We start from the raw sequence: 23,439 nt of genomic DNA on the forward strand, positions 1-23,439 counted from the left end.
GACAGCATTCCCTCTTTCCCACAGGGCTTGGGGATAGCTCTGGCCTGGGAAGGGCTTGGGGGAGCCTGTGGGTAGACTCACTGGATTCCGCCACGTGTCCGTTTGGCCTCCCAGGGTTTGGGCTGGGCTTTTCCAGTTTCAGCACTTGGCATTTTTAGCACTTGGCTTTCTGCCTTTCCCTCTGGGAGCTTTCCCAGCTTGCCCAAGTAGGGCCTGCTTCCCTGAGAGCTCAGCTCAGGGGTCCTTGGGAGGAATCACTAGAGTTGGGTGTGGCCTTCTTGGGCCTTCTACTCTCAAATGGAAAAATTATATTTCCTTTGGCCAGTCCCAAAAACTCATTTCCCGATAGTCCCCAGTCTGCATTCCCCCCTCCCATCCTTGTCTCTCATTCTTCAGCCTCACCTCCTTCCCAGGCTCCTTCAGCCGCCCTTTTCCCAGTGCCCTCAGCCCAGCCTCTGCCACCCATGCCCTCTCTGGTCCTGTGCCTCCTCCAGGATCTCCCCTGTCTCCTGCTGCCTCCCCAGGTCCTCTAGGCCCCAGCCTTTCCCCATTGCCTGGCATTCATACCCATCCTGGGGTGACAGGCGGTGCAGACAGATAGGGTGAGTGGGTCATAGGTGGTGGTAGGTCACGTCATTTCCCAGCCTGACCACCCCTATTGGCTTCTGGAAGGTCAGAGATACATGCTCCTTTTGAGAGTGGCTCCCAGCCTTGTCCGGCTGGGCCCAGGGACACACACTGGACTGTCTGGCTGTTGCCATGGGAACCTCCCAGGGTTACCCTGACGCAGGAATGTCTCCTCATCCTGCCTTGTTCTGGGCCACGGATGTTCCTGGCCCCTTCACATGCTCACAGCAGGGGTCTGGTAGGGATACTGCAGGTTGCAGGGTGGGGGTGTGGAGGCCTGTTGCCTAAATCAGACAAGAGGTTCTTCCCCTCCCCGACTCAGCTGCCTGAGCCACAGAAGCCCCTTGTTAAGCACTTATCTGAGTTCCCTGTCCCACCTCTCCCAGGCCTCCCTTAAGGTGGCCACACATCTCTTTGGTAACCTTTGGCACCCAGAATAGGTGACTGCCCGCTCCCAAATGGAGAACAGTGAACCCCTTCCCTGCTTACCTGTTCTTCTGGCTGGGCCTGTTCCTGGCTCACCTGTTCCTGGGCCAGGTGGGGGCCCAGCCCAGAACTTTTCTAACCAGAGCTTTGGCCTGAGCAAGATTTGAGGTCAGAAAACCCAGAGTGTCGGTCTCCACCACTGCCCACCTGTGGGCCTTGGACAAGAGGCCTCTCCTTGCTTAAGGGCTCAGCTTTCTCATCATTGAAGTGGAGACCACAGACACTGCTCTCAGAGGCTGTCCCCAGGGTGAAATGAGTCAACTTAAGCTACATGAAAAGGCTTTGCAAGCTACAGGGCACTGAGAGCAGTTATTTTTATTTTACTTAACCTCTAACGGGGAAACTGGGAGCCTCTGGGAGCTACTGATATGGGAGGAAAGGGTGTTGGTTCCCCGACCACGACCACGTGGCAGGAGCTGGCGGGAAAAGATGCTAACTAGCATTTAGGTCTCAACACTGTGCTAGATGCTGTGGGGCCCCCAGTCCTTGCCCTGAGGCTAATTGGATTAGCTGCACACAAAGCAGGATTTTAATAGTACTCTCTTAATGGTGCCAGGAGCAGTCTGCCAATTGGGTGAAGAGGAAGGAGGGGGTGGCCTTTGAGTTGGATCTTGAAAGATAATAGGATTTCAGAGATGGGAGAATGGGGGAGGGCATTTCAGGCTAGGCAAAGGTGAGGCCTAAGGTGGGGGTATTATAGCCTATAGCTAGAGGGTTCACAGAGGGGGCAAATTCTCCCACAGGCAGCCTGCAGGTCTGAGGGGAAGGCTACTGTAGGAAATGGGAAGGGTGCCACTAATTCTCACCATTCCCCCAACCTTCCACTTCCTCTCCAGAGCAGGGCCCCTTTGCAGGAGTTCTCACCAGCATGGGGCACTTACCTTCACTCAGCCCCAGGGGAGGCACTCAGCAGAGGGGAGGGAAATCCACTGAGGTCATCACTGAGGCCCTGTTCAAAGTCAAAGGGACAAGTCATCTGGCTAGAGCAGGATCGGCAGACACCTGAAGCCGCATGCTGTGGAGAGGAAAGTGCTAGATGGCTCCCTTTGGAAGGTCTATCACCCATGGGTCAAACAGGCTGGCCATCAGTGCTTGCTCATCTGGAATGACAGGACTAGTCCAGAAAAAGTGGCATGAGGCCAGCAAAGGAACAGGCTGACTGGGCGCTGGGGCTCATGCCTGTAATCCCAGCACTTTGGGAGGCTGAGATGGGAGGTGGGTTTGAGGCCAGGAGTTCAAGACCAGCCTGGGAAACACAACAAGACCTTATCTCTACTAAAAATAAAAATTAAAAAAAAATTAACTGAGCATGGTAGCACACACCTATAGTCCCAGCTACTCGGCTGGCTGAGGTGCAAGAATTGCTCGAGCCCAGGACATCAAGGCTGCAGTGAGCTTATGATCCACCACTGCACTTCCAGCCTGGGCACAGAGTGAGACCCTGTCTCAAAAAAAGAAAAGAAAAGAAACAAGCCATGGCTGTCATCTAGGTGGGTCATTAACTTTTCAAAGCACTTCTATACCTTTTATCTCACTGAGAAGTAGACTTTGAAGAATGTTAAGACCACCAGTGCCTCTATTTAACAGATAAAGAAACTGAGATAGATGTGACCTGTCCATTGGTGGGGGGGAAAAAAAAGAAAGAAAGAAACTGAGAGAGGTGAAGTGACTTGCCTAAGGTCACATCCTAGCTAGACAGTGGCAGTGGAAGAAGACTGGCCCTAGGCCACTCTTAGGACGCCTCCCCTTCTCCAGCCCCAGCTGGCTGAAGGTTAGTAGCACTATCCCAGCTCCCATTTGTGTTCCCTTTGACTCCTCCCTGAGCCCCATCCTACACCCCCACTTTAGCTCCCTGGGCTTCTGGCCCTGGAGGCATTTCTTCTCTGGCCACCAGCTGCCACCTTATTGGCTCCAGCTAATGGGTAGGAGAAGGTCAGTTCTGGAAGGGCCCATGCGAGCATCAGTCCTGCCTCTTGTTGTTCAGAGGTGGAAACGGAGGGAAGTGACTTGTCCAAGCTCACAAAGCTTGCTAGGAACAGAGTGGAGATCAGAGCCCAGGGCTGCTGACCCCTGGCTAAGAGTCCCCCTCGTTCTTCTTCCCTCCCCCTCTGTTCCCCTCCTGTCCATGGCTCTGTGAGCTTGTCTCTGAGGTGTGGTCTGGAGGAGCTGCTTGCTACAAGTCAGGTTCTTCCTCATCCTGTCCCTGAGCAGTGACCTCACGCATGGCTCCCTCTGCAGAGATGCCTGGTGGTGGCCACAGCGGGGCAGCAGCAGGAGGAACTGGAAGCTCTCCTTGCAGAGGAGTGGGATGGGAGGGAAGGAAGGGCCTCTAGGAGCTGCCCCAGGAACCTGAGCTGGGTATGGTGTTATAAGGTCTTAAGCTTGAGGGTACCCACAAAGGCCCATCTAGCCTCAGGGGTGAAATGGCTTCCCACCCCTCCCCCATAGACCCCCCATTCATTTATGCATAAGTAATTTATGGGGCACTTATCCTGTCTCTGGTCCTGGGCCAGTACCACTGGATATGCAAAAGCAGCCATGTAAAGCCCAGTACAGTGTTGTGGGGAGAAACACTGGGATGGAGCTCCCACTGCCAACGGAGGCCTGGTCTGCACATCCAGGAGGCTGCCTTGGCCTGGAAAACATCCGTCTTTGGAGCCAGACAGACCCAGCTCCACCAGTTACAGCTCCTAACTTTGAAGCAAGTCTCTCAATCTCCTTTTTTGATTAAATGAGAATAGATTTGACACACAGTAAGCACTCAATAAGTGTAAACTATTAACCACCTGGGTAGAGAGACATGAGTAAACTGATAATTACAGTATAGAATGAGATACCATGATATGGGTAAATACGGGGTGTATCAGCAGTACAGAAAATGGGTTTCTGATTCTAACTTGGGGGGTGGAGGGGTCAGGGAAGGCTCCCTGGAGGAGGTAAGACAAGCTAGATGTTGAAATACAAGGAGTTCATTCCACACAATGAAGATGGGAAGGTGTCTCAAGCAAAGGGAATGCCATGAGGATGCATTGTTAGAGTCATTTACAGCTGATAGCAGAGCATCCTGCAAGTATTAATTTATATCAACCTTCTCTCTCCAATTTTTAAGCTCATACTCCATTTTGAAGCTATCTTGTCCTTGCCTGTCTCCTGCGAGAACGACGTTCTTTGAGAGCAGGTTCTGTTTTGTTCCCTGTTGTGTCTCTAGTAATACCTGACACATTTCGTATATTTAAATACATGTTGTGTGAATGAGTGAATAAACAAATGAATCGACTTCTCTCCAATCAGGTCCCCAAAGACTCTGCCTCCCCTTCTTTTTGCTTGTCGTGCTGTTTCCTTACAAGCCCCACCCCATTCCATCCCTTACCTGCCAGGCTCTGTTGCCCCTGCAGCAGCAGTCATCAAACACACGAGGACTGATTCACAAACCACATTGATAGTTACCAGCACGGGCGAGTGCCTGGGTGAGCTGGGCAGTGACCATGGGAAGAAACACTGGACTCAGAGGCAGGGAACTGAAGCAAAAGCAATTGGTGGTGTCACTGAGCCAGGATGGATGGCATGTGGTTCCACTACGGGACAGGCTGGCTTTGGGGGCTGATCTTGGTACCCCCTGCTCAAGACTCCTCCACCCGGGCAGAGTGCCCCTTTTTAGGCTCTGCAGAGCTGGATGAGCTGGTCCCCTGCCGGCTCAAACTGCCTGCATGTGTGAATGCGGTGAGCAGGCTTCCTTCAAATAGGCCTAGATTTGACTTCCAAGCTGTCCTCTCCACCAGTGAGGTAGACCTTTCATTGCTCTGTCCTTCTGCAGAAGAGTGATTTCAGGGTAGTTGTGTTCCCGAGCTCTGGGGGGTACCTCTCTTTTGTCTGAGGCCAACACCGGCTTCCTCAAGCATCATATTCCTGAACCCTCCATGAGGCCATGGTGTCAGACACCCTTGGCTTCCAATTTGAGTCCCCGTGTTCTCTGACTCACTTGCCCAGTCGTCTCTGCTCTTGTCAGACAGTGTTGCTCCTCTCCTCTTTCTGGCTTCACCCTCACTAGTGCCCAGCTTTCAAATAGTGCCTCACATCTGTGCAGTGCTCTGCAGCTCACAAAGGATTTCCACACATTTACTTTTTTTTTTTTTTTTTTTTTGGAGATGGAGTCTTGCTCTGTTGCCCAGGCTGGAGTGCAGTGGCGCGATCTCCACTCACTGCAACCTCCACCTCCTGGGTTCACGCCATTCTCCTGCCTCAGCCTCCCAAGTGTAGCTAGGACTACAGTCGCCCACCACCACGTCTGGCTAATTTTTTTTTTTTTTTTGTATTTTTAGTAGAAATAGGGTTTCACCATGTTAGCCAGGATGGTCTTGATCTCCTGACCTTGTGATCCACTCTGCTTGGCCTCCCAAAGTGTTGGGATTACAGGCATGAGCCACCACGCCCAGCCACATTTAACTTTTTTCCCTGGGTTGTGGAAGGCAGGCAGAGCATATTATCTAACGTAACCAGTTCCACCAGCTAGTGGACTTGGGAGGGAAGTGCTACTTTGGGGAGTATTTGAGCAAGTGACCTTGAAGGGTTGGGTTGATGAGCATGTGAATTTGCAGGCTGAGCAGCTTCTGGTGATGACAAAGCCCAGGTTGTGTCCACAGGAGCTGGCCTCTGAGGAGGAGAGGGGGAAAAAGGCTTTGAACAGCCAGAGTCAAGGGATTGAGCAGTGGGGTGTTGGATGGGCTGGCCATGACAGTGAAGTCACTGAGGATAATGACAGCAACTGTGTAGAAAAGGAGACTGGGAGCCAGTGGCCGAGTCTCAGAAAATGAGAATGAGGCCAGGTGCAGTGGCTTACACTTATAATCCCAGCACTTTGGCAGGCTGAGGCCAGAGGATGCTTGAGCTCAGGAATTCCAGACTAGCCTGGCCAATATAGCAAAACCCCATCTCCATATCAAGAAACAAAAGAAAATGAAAATGAACCACCAGGATTGCTGGGCTGCCAGTACTGAGGAAAGCAGAAGGGTAGCGCAGGCAGGTGGCATGAGCCTTAGAGGAACCATAGTTTTCCAAGAGGCAGGATGAGTAACGGTGTGGAAATTAAAATGGGGAGGAAGGGAGGCCACAGACTCAAAGCGGATGCTGAGGAATGAGGGCTGGGAGACAAAAGCCACCACTTGAGACTGCGGTAAGGGACAGTGGAGTTCAGTTGAGGCAGCAGGGGGAGGGGGACTTCTGAGACTAGTTGGGGGAACTAGTTGGGGGAAGTTTTTATTTTTATTTTTATGTTTTGAGACAGAGTCTTTAGCTCTGTTGTCTAGGCTGGAGCACAGTGGTGCAATCTTGGCTTATTGCAACCTCTTCCTCCCAGGTTCCAGTGATTCTCGTGCCTCAGCCTCCTGAGTAGCTGGATTACAGGCGCCCACCACCACGTCCAGTTAATTTTTATATTTTTAGTAGAGATGGGGTTTCGCCATGTTGGCCAGGCTGGTCTCGAATTCCTGCCCTCAGGTGATCCGCCTCTGCCTCCCAAAGTGCGGGGGGACGAGGCCAGGGATTACAGGTGTGAGCCACTGTGCCTGGCCTGGGGGAAGTTTTCTGATCGCTCACTAGGTATTCAGGCAGCTGGATCTCAGAGTCCGGGAGGGAGGTAAGGGGTGTGCATTGGGTCAGGTGAGGAAAGAGACTCCGGGAGTAAGTTCTGACTCCTTCCATGTGACTCAGGTAAAGCAGGAGATTTGCACTTTCCGTGGAGGCCCAAATACATGTTTATTGAAGATGAGCTGGAAAATCTGATTCTGCGTTGAATGACAAAGTGCTAGGAATAAATAACAAACCCTTACATCTGGATGATACTTGAGAACTTACAAAGTATTTTTTGTACCTTGTCATTTATTTTCTTCATTCCTTTCTTATTATAACCCTGGGAAGTGGGCGTTATCAGTGGTAAACTCAGAGTGACTTGCTAAGTGTTCAAGCTGGGACTGAAAAGCCACTCTGTGCTGCCTTCTAGTGCGTTGATGAGTGCAGTGCTTTCTGGGTTGTAAAAAAACAAAACAAAACAAAACAAAAAAACCACACACACACACACACACACACACACCCTACTGAAGTCTGTTCTTTTTGCATCTGACCACTCTCCTGTGCCTCTTTTCATTCAGGAAATTAAGGTTTCTCCCTAAGTCTCCACACTACACTTTTTCTCTAGTGGAGGCAGTAATGAGTTGCAGGCTCTGTTCTGACATGCTCAGAAAAATGCAGGACTGCAAGTCATAGCCAAAAACAACTCCACGTACTCAGCTGGGGCTACCCGTCAGCTACTGCGGGCAGAGGCAGAACCGGGGATTCAGGGAAAGGACAGATTATTCTTATTCTGCCTCTCAAACTCCTGGCTGGGAGACGTACTTCGGATGAAACCAGGCAATCTCATCAAGGGATTCAACGCTCCCTTACTATCGATGTCACCCACGCCGTTTCAAGTGCTCTTGCTTCCGAAAACCTTTGATCCGGAGGCTGCGGCTAGAAAAGCAACCAAAGGTTTCTTGCCGGGCTTAACGGGCCACATCTTAGTGACGGCTCGGGTTATAAAGTCTGCTTGGCAATAAAATATCGTGTGAGCGATTCCGCTCCTCCCCCGACATGACGTGACCACACACGCCGCTGGCGTCAGGGCTGCCTTACACCCCCAGGAAGACCCATTCCCACTCTGGGGCACCCGCAGATTTGCTGAGGCACATGCACTATAACGCACAGGCAAAAAGGCAGTTTCCAAAACGTCTCCCAGTGATCGCGCTCCAGAGATTTTCTTTTCCTAAAGTTTTTAGGGCTGCGCGGAAGGGAACATGGGGTTCACCTTAGGAAATTTCAGACGCCACCCCCCTCGGAGGAAGGTAGTCGCGTCCGGTTCCTCCCCGGGTGTCAGTTAAGCAGTCCCGGCTGTGAGTAAAGGTTCTGGGCGGGGCTGGACTGTTCTAAGTGAGTTCGGGTGGGGGAGCTTCACGAGGGGAGGCTGCCGTGTGAAAGAACCGCCTTTCTCTCCGCGGGTCTCACCCTTTTCTCCTGGTATCTGTTTGGACATGAATTGAGCGCACAGTCGCGGACGGTCAGCCCTGTTCGCAGCTATGGCGAGGAGGGGAGGGATTGCTCCGTGTTGCTGCTCCGCTCAGTGGCCGCGTCCATTCCGCGCGGTGTCCGGAGTTTAGGGGTAGGGAGAAGTGTCAGCTTCAGGCATCGCGAGGCGTGGCGGCCCATGGCCCCGCTGGGAGGCGCCCCGCGGCTGGTGCTGCTGTTCAGCGGCAAGAGGAAATCCGGGAAGGACTTCGTGACCGAGGCGCTGCAGAGCAGGTGTCCGTGGGGCGGGAAAGGTGGAAGGGGGAGCTCTCCGCATCACGTGACACGAGGAGTGCTTTTGGGTGTCACCGAGTGAGCTTTGGAGTAGGGGTCCTCCGTTTGCAAGGCAGGAGGAGCACTGGGTTGGGGAAGGTGGAATGTCACCATTACATAAAACAGCAGTGTACACACGGGAGCCTCAAAGAACCAGGTGACCATCTCTCCAAAGACCTTCAGCTACAGGTCTAAGAAGTATTAATAATGGTTCCTACGAAGGCACTTTCTATGTACCAGGAGTTGGATACCAGCCTGGGCAACATGGCGAGACCCCGCTTCTACGAAAAATCCAAAAAGTAGCTGGGCGTGGTGGCGCACGCCTGTGGTCCCAGCTCTTCGGGAGCTTGAGGCAGAAGAATTGCTTGAGCCAGGGAGGCGGAGGTTGCAGTAAGGCGAGATCGCGCCACTGCACTCCAGCCTGGGCGACAGAGCAAGGCCCTGTCTTAAAAACAAAAACAAAACCAAAAAAACCCTCTTCACTTCTTTGTTAGGTACTGTGTGCCATTATTAGCATCTGCATTTCACAGGTGAAGAAACTGAGGTTCTTAAAAAGTTAAACAGGCTGGGTGTGGTGGTCATGCGTGACAGAGGTGCGAGGATCACTTGAGAGCCCGGTAGTTGGAGACCAGCCTGGGCAATACAGTAAGACCCTAGTCTCTACAAAAAAATTGAAAAGTTAGCCTAGTGCGATGGCAAGCACCTCTAGTCCCAGCTACTCAGGAGGCTGAGGTGGGAGGATCGCTTGAGCCTGGGGGCTGCAGTGAGTTGTAATCATGCTATTGTCCTCCAGTCCGTGCAGCAGAGCCTGAGACCCTGTCTCGAAGTAAAATAACGTACAAAGCTAACAACAATAAAAAACCCTTGGCCGGGCGCGGTGGCTCAAGCCTGTAATCCCAGCACTTTGGGAGGCCGAGGCGGGCGGATCACGAGGTCAGGAGATCGAGACCATCCTGGCTGACACGGTGAAACCCCGTCTCTACTAAAAAATACAAAAAACTAGCCGGGCGAGGTGGCGGGCGCCTGTAGTCCCAGCTACTGGGGAGGCTGAGGCAGGAGAATTGCGTGAACCCGGGAGGCGGAGCCTGCAGTGAGCTGAGATCCGGCCACTGCACTCCAGCCTGGGCGGCAGAGCGAGACTCCGTCTCAAAAAAAAAAACCAAAAACAAAAAACAAAACAAAAAAAACCCTTGCTGGTCGCAAAGTAAGTGGCAAATTCAGGATTCAAATTCAGTTTTGTGGTTCATGATGGGCATCTCAGCAATTAATATATAATTGAAACAAAAAGAAAAAAAAACCCAAACAAATTCAGCTTTGTCTTGCGCCAAGGACTGGTTTCTTTCTGTTTTATCTGACTGCCTCCCCAAATAATAATACCTTTTGCACAGTGTTTTCTGTCAAAGCAAGATCTTCTGTGCGGGAGCATTTTGCTGAGACCTGGGCTAGGAGAGCAGAGGATGGGGAGAAACTGGAGTGGGGCTCCTCTCCTCTTGAAGGCCAGTGTGGTGGGGGTACCAGGAAGCTGCTTTTGGATATCACAGGGGTTCTACAAAGGTGTGGGAGAGCCCAGAGCAGAGGTCACCACCTGAATTTTTCACCACTAAGTATCTCACTACCTTTTCCTAAGTTGCATTTCTCCTCACCTTCAAACTCTGATGTCAAATAGTGGTCAGAAGCACAGGCTGTGGAATTAGACTGCTGGGATGCAAACCGTGGCTCACTGTTGATTAGTGTGTGATCTTGTACACATCTCTCATTCACTCTGTGCCTTAGTTGTTTTTTTTTTTTTGAGAGGGAGTCTTGCTCTGTCACCCAGGCTGGAGCGCACCCAGGTTGCGGCTCACTGCAACCTCTGCCTCCTGGGTTCAAGCTATTCTCCTGTCTCACCCTCCAGAGTAGCTGGGATTACAGGTGTGAGCCACCGCACCCAGCTAACTTTTGTATTTTTAGTAGAGACAGGTTTCACCATGTTGGCCAGGCTAGTCTCAAACTCCTGACCTCAAGTGATCTGCCTGCCTCGGCCTCCCAGAGTGCTGGGATTACAGACGTGAACCACTGCACCGGCCTGTGTCTCAGTTTTGTCATTTGTAAAATGGGGATAATAATAGGGTGGTTGTAGGGATTAAAGGAGATAATGTGCGTGAAGGGCTTAGAATAATTATTGGCACCTAGCAGAGGTGCAGGAACTAAATGTTTTTATATTTATTTTACCAATCCTGGCTTCACTACTTACAGTGTTGCTTTGGGGAAGTCAATCCTCCTTTCACAACCTCAGCTTCCTCATCTGAAACATGAAAATAAGAACACTTACAGCCAGGGCAACATAGTGAGACCCCCATCTCTACAAAAGATAAAAAAATTAGCTGGGTGTGGTGGTGCATGCCAGTAATCCCTGATACTCAGGAGGCTGAGGTGGGAGGATTGCCTGAACTCAGGAGTTCAAGATTGTAGTGAGCTGTGATCATACCACAGCACTCTAGCGTGGGTGACAGCAAGACCCTGACTCTTTTTTTTTTTTTTTTTTTTTGAGACGGAGTCTCGCTCTGTCGCCCAGGCTGGAGTGCAGTGGCCGGATCTCAGCTCACTGCAAGCTCCGCCTCCCGGGTTCACTCCATTCTCCTGCCTCAGCCTCCCGAGTAGCTGGGACTACAGGCGCCCGCCACCTCACCCGGCTAGTTTTTTGTAGTTTTAGTAGAGACGGGGTTTCACTGTGTTCACCAGGATGGTCTCGATCTCCTGACCTCGTGATCCACCCGTCTCGGCCTCCCAAAGTGCTGGGATTACAGGCTTGAGCCACCGCGCCCGGCCGACCCTGACTCTTAAAAAACCAAAACAAAGAACACTTATCGCCGGGTGCAGTGGCTCACACCTGTAATCATAACACTTTGGGAGGCTGAGAAAGGTGGATCACTTGAGCTCAGGAGTTCAAGACCAGCCTGACCAACATGGTCAAACCTTTCTTTTTTTTTTTTTTTTTTTTTTTTTTGAGACGGAGTCTTGCTCTGTAGCCCGGGCTGGAGTGCAGTGGCCGGATCTCAGCTCACTGCAAGCTCTGCCTCCCGGGTTTAGGCCATTCTCCTGCCTCAGCCTCCCGAGTAGCTGGGACTACAGGCGCCCGCCACCTCGCCCGGCTAGTTTTTTGTATTTTTAGTAGAGACGGGGTTTCACGGTGTTAGCCAGGATGGTCTCGATCTCCTGACCTCGTGATCCGCCCGTCTCGACCTCCCAAAGTGCTGGGATTACAGGCTTGAGCCACCGCGCCCGGCCAAGGTCAAACCTTTCTCTACTAAAAATACAAAAATTAGCTGGACGTGGTGGCGGGGGCCGGTAGTCTCAGCTACTTGGGAGGCTGAGGTAGGAGAATAGCTTAAACCCAGGAGGTGGAGGTTGCAGTGACCCGAGGTAGTGCCACTGCACCCAGCCTGGGCTACAGAGTGAGTCTCAAAAAAACAACAAAAACAAAAAACACTTGTCTTCCCGTGCATTAAGTGTATCTGTGAGCATCTTGAGGCTAGGACAGGAAGCATGTATCATTCACATGTGTATCACCTAGATCCAAATATGGTACCCAATAAAGCATTGGTTAAGCAGGGAGGTGGAGGTGGAGGTTGCGGTGAGATGAGATGGCGCCACTGTACTCCAGCCTGGGCGACAGAGTGAGACTCTGTCTCAAAAAAGAGAAAAAAAAAAAAAAAGGGCCAGGTGCGGTGGCTCACTTCTGTAATCCCACCACTTCGTGAGGCTGAGATCGCCTTGCAGTGAGCCAAGATCGCGCCATTGCACTCCAGCCTGTCCAGCCTGGGCAACGGAGCAAGATGCTGTCTCAAAAAAAAAAAAAAAAAAAGTTGGTTAAGTAAATTAAATAATGAATAAGTTATTTTTATTTATTTTTTATTTTATTTAATTTATTTAATTTATTTTTTTGAGATGGAGTTTCACTCTTGTTGCCCAGGCTGGAGTGAAATGGCACGATCTCGGCTCTCGGCTCACTGCAATCTCCGCCTCCCGGGTTTGAGCGATTCTCCTGCCTCGGCCTCCCAAGCAGCTGGGATTACAGGCATGCGCCATCATATTCGGCTAATTTTGTACTTTTAGACACAGGGTTTCACCATGTTAGTCAGGCTGGTCTCAAACTCCTGACCTCAGGTGATCCACCTGCCTCAGCCTTCCAAAGTGCTGAGATTACAGGTGTGAGCCACCGCACCTGGCTTTTGTTTCAGTTTTTTACATTTGCTTTTCTTAGTTCATTTTTTTGAGACAGGGTTTCACTCTGTCTCTCAGGCTGGCATACAGTGGTACAATCGTGGCTCACTGTAGCCTGGAACTCCTGGGCTCAGGAACGCTCCCACCTCAGCCTCTGGAGTAGCTTGGAGTACAGGCACATGCTGCCATGCTCAGGTGATTTTTAAACTTTTTTGTGGAGATAGTATCTCTGGGTCTTACTGTGTTGCCCAGGCTGGTCTTGAACTCCTGGCCTCAAGCATTCCTTCTGCCTTGGCCTCCCAAAGTGTTGGGATTACAGGTGTGAGCCACCACGCCCAACCAGTGAATGAATAAATGATATGTGTTATGGTGACCAAGTCAGTAGAGACAGGTACCTCTGGCTGTGAGATAATTAGTTTAGGGTCTGGGCAATAACCTAATCCAGCCAGAATATTGCATGCGTGTTCACACTGTAATTATCACTTTATAGATTTTACCTGTTAGTTTCAGGGCTCTTTTATATTCATTAGAGTTTCATAATAATCCTGTGTGGGAGACAGAACAGAAAGTATTATCATCATTTTCCGATGAAGAAATAGGATCAGGGACACTGAGACCTACCAAAGTTACATAATACCAGTAGTAGAAATGGGACTTCAGCACAGGCCTCTTGACTCTCTTTCTGGGACCTGGAAGCTCCTGGAAATTCTAGGCTAACTGGATTCTGATCTCCCTGTCCCTCAGACTCGGAGCTGATGTCTGTGCTGTTCTGCGGCTCTCGGGTCCACTCAAGGAGCAGTATGCTCAGGTAGGTGGTGCTCTGTGGCATCCGGTGTGTTGGGCGGGGCCGGCTCCAGGACTTTGCAGCTGTGGCTGCTGCCTGAGTCACTGGCATGATCCTCGTCACCACTGCTGGCAGGGCGGTGGCCAGCTCTTGGTTTTCTGTGAGTGGACGTTGTGGGGGCATTTTCAGCTTATATTTCTTTCCTAATAGCCTCCCTCCCTTCAGAGTGAGTTCAAGAAGGTGTGCCCAGGAAAGGCTGTCGACACTCGAGTTGGTGGCTCTGATTCTGTGTGGTTAGTAAGGACCTGACTGTGCCTCCTCACACCACCCTGTCACTCAGCTGGCCTGACACAGCCCCTGGAACTTTGTTCCTAGAAATTTAGTACAGGCTGAGCACAGTGGCACACGCCTGTAATCCCAGCACTTTGGGAGGCCAAGGCAGGTGGATTGCTTGAGTCCAGGAGTTAGAGACCAGCCTAGCCAACACGGTGAAACCTCATCTCTGTTTCTTTAAAAAAAATTTTTTTAAAGTAAACAACAACACACAAAGAAGAAATTTAGTCCCATAAGTTGTCAAAATATATCATTAAGTGGGGGGAAAAAAAGCCAATACCAAGATGTAGAACAGTGTGTAGAGAATGTTACATTTGTCTAAAACTGAAGAGGCACTTTGTGACCAAGAATTGTAAAGGAATTCTAAGTGTATCTGCTCATATATTCGGCTATTTAACAAATATTTACGGGGTGCCTGTCTCATGTTCAGCACTGTTTCAGGTGCCTGGGATGTGTGCCTGCACTGCGCGGGAAAGACACGTTAGAAACTGTACCATTGGGCCGGGCGCTGTGGCTCACGCCTGTAATCCCAGCACTTTGGGAGGCCGAGGCGGGCGGATCACAAGGTCAGGAGATCGAGACAATCCTGGCTAACACGGTGAAACTTCGTCTCTACTAAAAGTATAAAAAATTAGCCGGGCGCGGTGGCGAGCGCCTGTAGTCCCAGCTACTCGGGAGGCTGAGGCAGGAGAATGACGTGAACCCGGGAGGCGGAGCTTGCAGTGAGCCAAGATCACGCCGCTGTACTCCAACCTGGGCGACAGAGGGAGACTCCGCCTCAAAAAAAAAACAAAAAACAAAAAAAAAGAAACTGTACCATTGGTTGCCCCCAAGGAGGGGACAGGGTGAGAGAGAGATTTTTCACTGTAAATTAATGTGTATCTTTGAATTTTGAACCACGTGGGTTAAAAAAAAATAGGATCGTTAAAATAGAATAAAAAAAATAAGTCAATGGGAACTCTCAGAATCTTAGACTTCGGAAAGAGAACCTGGAAGGCAAGATCAGCCTCCCACATGGTGAAGAGCCCTCTTGTTGCCCACATTTTGCCCTTGGCCTCTAGGTGCATCCTTCTGGGACATGTGCTCTGGTCCCTCCGTTGGCCTGAGTGTGGCCTCCAGAACCACATAAAATGAATTGTCCCCCCTTCTGTGTGCCAGCTCTGCCTCCATGGGAAGCATTGGGTCATCTCTCACCAGCTGAACAGACCCATTCATAGGGTGGCAGCCTGAGGAATTGTAAGAATAACTAAATTAAGTCATTTAATTTTTTTTCCTTTTGAGACAAGGTCTTGCTCTGTAGTGCAGGCTGGAGTGCAGTGGCGCATAATGGCTCACTGCAGCCTTGACCTCCTGGACTCAAGTGATCCTCCCACTTCAGCTTCCCAAGTAGCTAGGAATACAGGTGCATGCCACTATGACTAGCTAAGTTTAAATTTTTTTTTTTTTGTAGAGATGGGAGTCTCATTATGTTGCCCAAGCTGGTCTCCAACTCCTGGGCTCAAGCGATCCTCCCACTGTGGCCTCCCAAAGTGCTAGGATTTGGGCGCGAGCTACTTTGCCTGGCCTGGTTTACAAAAATTTTAAGCAGGATTCTTTCCCAAATGAAACTGGACACAGAATTTCTTTGCATCCAGGAGACAGACTGGAAGTGACTCTGCGGGGTGGTGGGTTGGTGGTGGGGAGATGGGAGGAAGGAAGGGGTGAAGGGAAAGGCACTGAGCCTTCCCTAGTGGGGCCTAGGCACTTCCAAAGGCCTCCCAGGATCACTTTCAAAACCGATCTTCCAAAATTCTCAGACAGGTCTTGCTTCTGTCCTTCTGAGTCAGACTGGTGGGGTTGGGTGGGGGCGGGAGGAGGAAGGAGCAGGAGTTTGCATTTTTATTTATTTATTTATTTAATTTATTTATTTGAGATGGAGTCTTGCTCTGTCACCCAGGCTGGAGTGCAGTGGCGCCATCTTGGCTCACTGCAACATCCACCTCCTGGGTTCAAGCACTTCTACTGCTTTAGCTTCCTGAGTAGCTGGGATTATAGCCATGCGCCATCACGCCAGAGTAATTTTTTTGTATTTTTAGTAGAGACATGGTTTCACCATATTGGTCAGGCTGGTCTCAAACTGCTGACCTTGTGATCTGCCCACTTCGGCCTCCCAGAGTGCTGGGATTACAGGCGTGAGCCACCACGCCTGGCCAATTTGCTTTTTTTTTTGAGTTGGAGTCTTACTCTGTTGCTCAGGCTGGAGTGCAGTGGCGCGATCTCAGCTCACTGCAAGCTCTGCCTCCTGGGTTCATGCCATTCTCCTGCCTCAGCCTCCTGAGTAGCTGGGACTACAGGCACCCGCCACCACGCCTAGCTAATTTTTTTGTATTTTTGGTGGAGACAGGGTTTCACCGTGTTAGCCAGGATAGTCTCTATCTTCTGACCTCATGATCCCCTCGCCTTGGCCTCCCAAAGTGCTGGGATTACAGGCGTGAGCCACCGCGCCCGGCCCCAATTTGCATTTTTAAAACCTCCATGGAAGATTCTGATAGGCCAGACTGCCCTTGCTCTGTGGAAGTCCAGCACCACTCTATCCCCCACTCCCATTAAAAAGCAAAACCAAAATGAAATGTTCATGCATTGATTTCCTAAGTCACAAGGGGAAATATAAACGACAAGCAGACCACGATATTCCTGGAGGGAAACCAGTTCAGGAGCAGGAGGTGGCTACTGACCTCCTCTTGCAGCAAGGGGAGCAGGTGGGTGATCAAGAAATTGAGAGCCTGAGGGGAGAAGGTCTTGCTGCAGTGAGCTCATGGAGGAGCCAGAACCTGAACTGGGTGATGCTTCTCAGACCCCTCCTATCCTGGATCCCTTTAGATGGACCCCTCTGCTTGAGGGGGGAGAAAGGAGCTCCCCAGGTGGTCAGAGTAGCCTCTCCTGCCTGGGGGGTCCTCTGGGTGTGGGAAGCCTTGCACATAAGTGCCCACAGCTAAATGGAGTGTTGCTGTTTCAGCAAAGGCGCCAGGAATTTGGGGATGGGAAGGGATAAGGGGGAGAGGAAGGAGACACAATCTCCGTGGGATTTGGGATGGGGGCAAACAATGCTAGTGGGAGGACATGGAGTGCAGGAGTTTTTTTTCCCCCTCAGATTTCCCACTTTAGTTGAAGGCTAAACCTTTGCCCAGGGGATGCAAACTAATTTCAGGATTACTTTAAGCCAGAAATAATTGGGAAGGTAAAACTTGCAAAAGAGAAACCACGTCACACATTTCAAAGACAAATTGAAACAATTTCTGGATTATCCCAGACCTTTCTTCTGTCTACCAGTGATCGGGATTTCTTAGTTGCTGGGGTTCTTTCCCTTGCAGACCTTTGTTCTGGCTGAAACCTCATTAATCCTTGCATCAGCCTTGGGAGAGGCAGGTGAGGGTGAGGGATGGCTCTTCTGCTGTTTTAGGAGAGACCACTGAGGTTGAAAGGCTGGTGACATAGACATAATGTCCTTTGGGCAGGAGCATGGCTTGAACTTCCAGAGACTCCTGGACGCCAGCACCTACAAGGAGGCCTTTCGGAAGGACATGATCCGCTGGGGAGAGGAGAAACGCCAGGCTGACCCAGGCTTCTTTTGCAGGAAGATTGTGGAGGGCATCTCTCAGCCCATCTGGGTAAGAGGGCTCCATGGCAGCATGAAGAACACCTGTTTCCCGAGCTCTTTGCTGTGTCTATCTCTCTCTGTCTCCACTGCCACCGTCCTGGCCCAAGCCCCCACCATTTCTGGCCTGGACAATCGCAGTAGCCTCCACACTGGTCTGTAGCTGTGGCTCTTGCCGTCTGTGTTCTATTCATTACACAGCAGCCAGACCGACATTTTATTATATATTTATTTATTTATTTATTTTTGAGATGGAGTCTCACTCTTGTCGCCCAGGCTGGAGTGCAGTGGCGCAATCTTGGCTCATTGCAGCCTCCGCCTCCTGGGTTCAAGTGATTCTTCTGCCTCAGCCTCCCAAGCAGCTGGGATTGCAGTTTTTTTTGTATTTTTAGTAGAGATGGGTTTTCACCATGTTGGTCATGCTGGTCTCGAACTTTTGACCTCAGGTGATCCACCCACCTCAGCCTCCCAAAATGCTGGGATTACAGATGTGAGCCACTGCGTGCAGCCCAGACTGACCTTTTAAAAACATGAACCAAGTGACGTCACTCTTCTGTTTAGAACACTTTGGTGGCTTCTCGTTCTCATGTTCTGTTTAGAATACTTTGGTGGCTTCCCGTTGTTCTCATGAACAAAATGAAAATCCTTCACATGAACTTCTGGGCCTTGTGTGATCCAGTTTCTGCTACCTTTTTAGCCTCCTTACTCCTTGAGCTGCAGCAACACTGGCCGCCTTGGTCCTCAAGTCAGTCGAACTCCTTCTGGACTCAGGGCCTTTGCACATGCCCTTCCACCTGTCTGGACTGCCCTTTCTTTCTCTCTTTCCCTGGTTAGCTTCAGCTCAGTTGACATGACACCTCCACAGGGAAGCCTTCCATAATATTCAAGTCTTAACTGGTGCTCCCTGGCAGGTGCTCCTATATCACCCTACCCTTTTCTTCCTCATTCATTCTGCCAGTGAATATTGAGTATCCACTTCTGCCAGGTATATTGGTGCAAAAATTCAATGAAGTCTCTTCCTTCAGGGAGCTTACATTACAGCTGAGGGTGGTGGGGAGATAGGCACAGAATAAATACAGAATATATCAGGCGGAGGTAAATACTAAGGAGTAAAATAAAGTAGGCCTAGCATATGAGGAGTGATAGGGAAGTGCTGATGTTTTATTAAGGGTGCCTGGGAAGGCCACACTGATATGATGATGTTTGAGGAAGACCTGAAGGAAATAAGGGATAACTGAACGGATATTTGGGGAAGTAGCTTTCCAGAGAGAGGAGGAAGTGCAGAGGCTTGAGTGGTGAGTGTGCCTGGTGTGTCTGAGGACAAGCCAGGTGGCCAGAGTGGGTGAGGGTGAGTGGTGGGAGGTCAGGTCGGACTTCCCAGGGAGGACCTTTGGGAGAGCTGGGATTTTATTCTGAGTGAGATGGGGAGTCACTACAGGGTTCTTAGCAGAGGAGAGACATGATCTGATTTAAGATTGAGAAGGCTGGCCCTAGCTGCTGTGGGGAAGATGGGAGCAGAAGCACAGGGACCGGGTGGAGTATTTTTTTTTTTCTTTTTTTTTTTGAGACAGAGTCTCACTCCATCACCCAGGCTGGAGTGCAGTGACGCGATCTCGGCTCACTGTACCCTATGCCTCATGGGTTTAAGCAATTCTCATGCCTCAGCCTCTTGAGTAGCTGGGATTACAGGCATGTGCCATCATGCCCAACTAATTTTTGTGTATTTTTAGTTGAGACGGGGTTTTTCCATATGGCAAAATTCAAACTCCTGACCTCAAGTGATCCACCCACCTCGGCCTCCCAAGGTGCTGGGATTATAGGCGTGAGCCACCACGCCTGGCCAGGACCTTTCTGTAACAGACAAAATGACTATGGTTGGGGCGCAGAGGGGAGTGAAGGTAGAGTGGAAATAAGGAGTCGATTTTGCATGTATTTTGAAGAGAAAACCAACAGGATTTGCCCATGGGTTGGCTGTGGGGTGTGGGAGACTATACCAAGGATTTTGTTCTGAGCAGGTGGACAAATATAGAATTACCATTTTCTAAGACAGGGAAGGTTGGGAGGAACAGGATTGGAGAGGAAATCAGGAGTTGAGTTTCAGCCGTGTTGAGGTTGAGACACTTGTTGACATACACTTTAATCACACGGTTATTTGATCACTAAACATCTGTTCAGTGTCTCCCACTAGACTGTAAGCTCTGAGAGGGCGGGCACAGGGTCTGTTTTGCTTACCACTCTAGTCTTAGCACCTAGCACAGTGCCTAGCACACAGTAGGTACTTGCTATAATACTTGCTTAATTGGATGAATGAACCTGTCAGCAGCACTGCCTGACATGTAGTCAGCACTCAGTGGCGTATGTTCAATGAATGAGTGAATCCGTGAATAGTGAGTCTAGCTGCTGACTTGCTCATGAAGATGTGGGGTAGAGCCACACCCCACACTGCCCTGGGTTCTGGAGTCCCCCACCTCCCCTCTCTTCTAGCATCCTGTCCTGTTGGTCACCTGTGTCCCTCCCCTGCAGTTGGTGAGTGACACACGGAGAGTGTCTGACATCCAGTGGTTTCGGGAGGCCTATGGGGCCATGACGCAGACTGTCCGCGTTGTGGCGTTGGAGCAGAGCCGACAGCAGCGGGGCTGGGTGTTCACGCCAGGTGAGCCACTCCATGTGTAGGGCACAGGAGGACACAGGCTACCCACCCTGTGGTTTGTCTCCCTGGCAGGCCTGGGGAAAGTGAGTGAGGGATGATAAAGGAGAATCTGAGGCCTCCTGATTAGGGAGTAGCATGGTGGAGGAGGTCCTGGGGGTCAAGGTTCTCTTGGTTTAACCTAGGCTATCTTCTCATGGCCAGTGGGCTGCTTTGGTAGTCTGACTGGGACCCACCCCCATGGTTCTTCACCTTTGCTTTCCAGCCCTGTAGGGGCTGACAGTGGTCAAGGGCAAACCTGACAAAGCTCACTTCTTTTTAACACAGTAGTGGAGTTAGAAGTTAGTAGTGGAGAGGAAGTTCTGCTGGGAGCTTCAATGGTGCAAGCCCAGGACCCGCTCTGTGGGCTTCTGAAACACAACTCAGGCTTCCTTCCTGCCCTAGATCACTGTGACTTGGAGCAGTTCAGATCCAATGGGTATGACCACTGCTAATGCTACTCATTTCTGGGGCACTCACATGGTCCAGGCCTGTGCTAAGCATTTTACATGCACTGTCTCACTGTACCATCAAAACAGATTCAGCAGGTAGATGCTGTTATTAGTTTACCCGTGGTCTGATGAGGCCCTGGCCTGAAAGGTTAAGTCTCTTTCCCAGGATCACAAAGAGTGAGAGGAGGAGCTGGCCTCCTGACCCTCTGCTTCTAACTCTGGCACATGCTGCCTCCTGAGGGGACTGAATTGGACAGATTTAGGGATAGAAAAGGACACAACCACCTTGACAGAAAATGAAAACACAGTTGTGTGTGGTTTTAGATGTCCGGATTCACCCTCTGTAGGCAGTAGCAAGTAAGAATTAAGTCAGGAGGGATCAGCTGGGGGGCCCAGGTGGCTGTGGGCTGCTGAACCTGCCATCGCAGTGTTTCAGGGGTAGGGAAGTGCCTTCTGGGTGGGTAGTCCTTAGCTCTGGGGTAGCAGAGGAGAGGCCGGGAGGGCCCACTCCAGCTGGGGCTAGCAGGCCTTGAAGACTGGTGTCTGTCTGGAGGGCTGGGGCCTGACCTTGCCATGCTTCCTTCACAGGGGTGGACGACGCTGAGTCAGAATGTGGCCTGGACAACTTTGGGGGCTTTGACTGGGTCATCGAGAACCATGGAGATGAACAGTGCCTGGAGGAGCAGTTGGAGAACCTGATAGAATTTATCCGCTCCAGACTGTAGTCGCTAGGTTCTAGGAGTCAGCTGGGGCCTGCTGCGGTGGGGGTGGGGCTGACTCTGCAAGATGAGGGGTCCCCTGATCCTGGCCAAGGTGAGGAACAGACAGAGGGGGGTCTAGATTCTGAAGGGGTTGGTGGATGTTGGGCAAAGCAGGAAACGTCTGGAGACCTCATTTTCTCCATGGGGAAGACAGCCATGCTCTTCAGGAGGAGACTCCAAGGGCAAAGGAGGGTGACTTGGCTGTGCTTGAAGGAGAAACCCTGCTGTCTCCCCAGCGCCAGTCCCCTCAGCCTGTGGCAGCCTGGCACCCTGACTGGATGTTCTCAGCCCCTTGTTCTGGGAAAGAACCCAGGGCTCCCCAGTGTGTTTACTAATAAACCTCTTTGGAGCACACTCTCAGAGCTGCTTATCTCTCATTTCCCTGATGCCAGCCTGGCTTGGGTGGGGTTTAGAAGGCCTTAGGGTGTCATGGTGGCTGGGAGGGGGTCCCTGTTCCACCTCCCACCTGGCTAGAATGTATCCTGCACAGGTTGACCTATGCTGCACCTCACAGGCAATAGGCCTGTTTATGTTGGAGGTGGGATTGGGTTGAGGGCCTTACCCTCTGGGATAGCCCCATGAAAGGCTGTGATCCACAGAAAGTGCCACCAGCAAGTGCTCCCTCCCCGCCTCTTTTTTTCTTTGAGACAGGGTCTTATTCTGTCACCCAGGCTGGCATGCAGTGGCATGATCATAGCTCATTACAGCCTTGACCTCCTGGGCTCAAGCAATCCTGCCTCAGCCTGCTAAGTAGCTGGGTCTACAGGCACACACCACTACATTCGGCTAATTTTTTTCATTTTTAGTGGAGACAAGGTTTTGCTCTGCTGCCCAGGCTGGTCTTGAACTCCTGAACTTAAGCAATGCTCCCACCTTGGCCTCCTAAAGTGGTGGGATTACAAGTGTGAGCCACCATGCCCGACCCTGCCCTTGTAATTTATATAGCCTTTTATAATTTCCAAATTTCTTCTAGATTCTTCATAGCCACCCCCTGAAATGGGTGAGGATAGGATTTTCATCTGCATTTGGCAGATGCCAAGAACTCAGAGAAGTGAAACAACTTCTCCAGGGTTAGAGGGCTTAGTAAGTGTCAGTGCTGGGTGGAACCCAGGCCACTAGACTCCTGACCAGGCCCCTTCTGCACATTCCTATGGGTGTGGTACAAAGTCCCAAGGCTCCTTGCTGTCCCCAGGTCAAGCCTAAGTCCTCCAACTCTGGCCCTGGCTTCGTAATCCTCCCACAAATTGTGTTCTCACAGATAAGGGGACAGCCAAAGAAATTACAGTTTCAGTGTGACCCAAACTGAATTTTGTACATTTCTGCCCAGATCTCCTCTGCTCTGCTGCCATCATCCTTGCTGGGTGCCAGGCACTGGGGACATAAAGATGAACAGGTCACAGGACTGTTCCTTAAGGAGCTCTTGATCTCGATCAGAAACAGACACCCCCCAGGTGCCCAGGAACCTGAAGGCAGTGCCAAAGACAACTTCAGTTCTTTGGGAAGGAGGGTGCGCTTCCATGACACCCCAGGCCTGCCGTGCCAGGGTGAGCACTGACCCCTTGTCCCAGGGCCACTGCCGTTGCTGCTTGGAAATCCCTCTCTGGAGCTGGGAGCAGATGATTGTGAACAATCCCAGTCATGAAAATGTCCAGAAGTCACTGAGGCCAACTCTGATGAATGTGGGAGGCAAAGTTTTTGGGTTACAAACCTTAACAAGTATAAAGAAGTCAAATGGGGGCCGGGGTGGGGTGGCTCATGCCTGTAATCCCAGCACTTTGGGAGGCCAAGGAGGGTGGATCATTGAGGTCAGGCGTTCAAGACCAACCTGGCCAACATGGTAAAACCCCGCCTCTACCAAAAATACAAAAATTAGCTGGGCATGGTGGCAGGTGCCTGTAATCCTAGCTACTCAGGAGGCTGAGGCAGGAGAATTGCTTGAACCTGGGAGGCAGAGATCTCGCCACTGCACTCCAGCCTGGGCAACAGAGTGAGACTGTCTCTGAGAAAAAAAGAAGGGCAGGAAGGACACAATCAAACCAGGGAGAATGTAGAGTCCATGGGGCCGGCTAAGAGGCTTCTGCAATATTCCAAGCAAGAAGCAGCACAGG

The 23,439-nt window shown here is 50.9% G+C and overlaps 1 protein-coding gene across 2 annotated transcripts; it reads left to right on the forward strand.

The window, feature by feature from the left end:
• The first annotated feature begins 8,043 nt into the window (after window positions 1-8,043).
• Window positions 8,044-21,685, forward strand: LOC105497979 (phosphomevalonate kinase). 2 transcript variants are annotated; one of them, XM_011769625.3, is made up of 5 exons: window positions 8,044-8,439; window positions 13,426-13,489; window positions 17,293-17,445; window positions 19,917-20,085; window positions 21,159-21,685. In XM_011769625.3, exons 1-5 carry the CDS (start codon window positions 8,345-8,347, stop codon window positions 21,293-21,295), a joined length of 618 nt encoding a protein of 205 aa, XP_011767927.1. In that variant the 5' UTR covers window positions 8,044-8,344; the 3' UTR covers window positions 21,296-21,685. The 2 variants fall into 2 exon arrangements, with proteins under 2 accessions (XP_011767927.1, XP_011767929.1); XM_011769627.2 differs by having other exon boundaries at window positions 8,047-8,439; window positions 19,956-20,085.
• The last annotated feature ends 1,754 nt before the right edge of the window (window positions 21,686-23,439 follow it).

The sequence above is a fragment of the Macaca nemestrina genome, chromosome 1 (genome assembly GCF_043159975.1).
Source record: "Macaca nemestrina isolate mMacNem1 chromosome 1, mMacNem.hap1, whole genome shotgun sequence".
Lineage (NCBI taxonomy): Eukaryota > Metazoa > Chordata > Mammalia > Primates > Cercopithecidae > Macaca > Macaca nemestrina.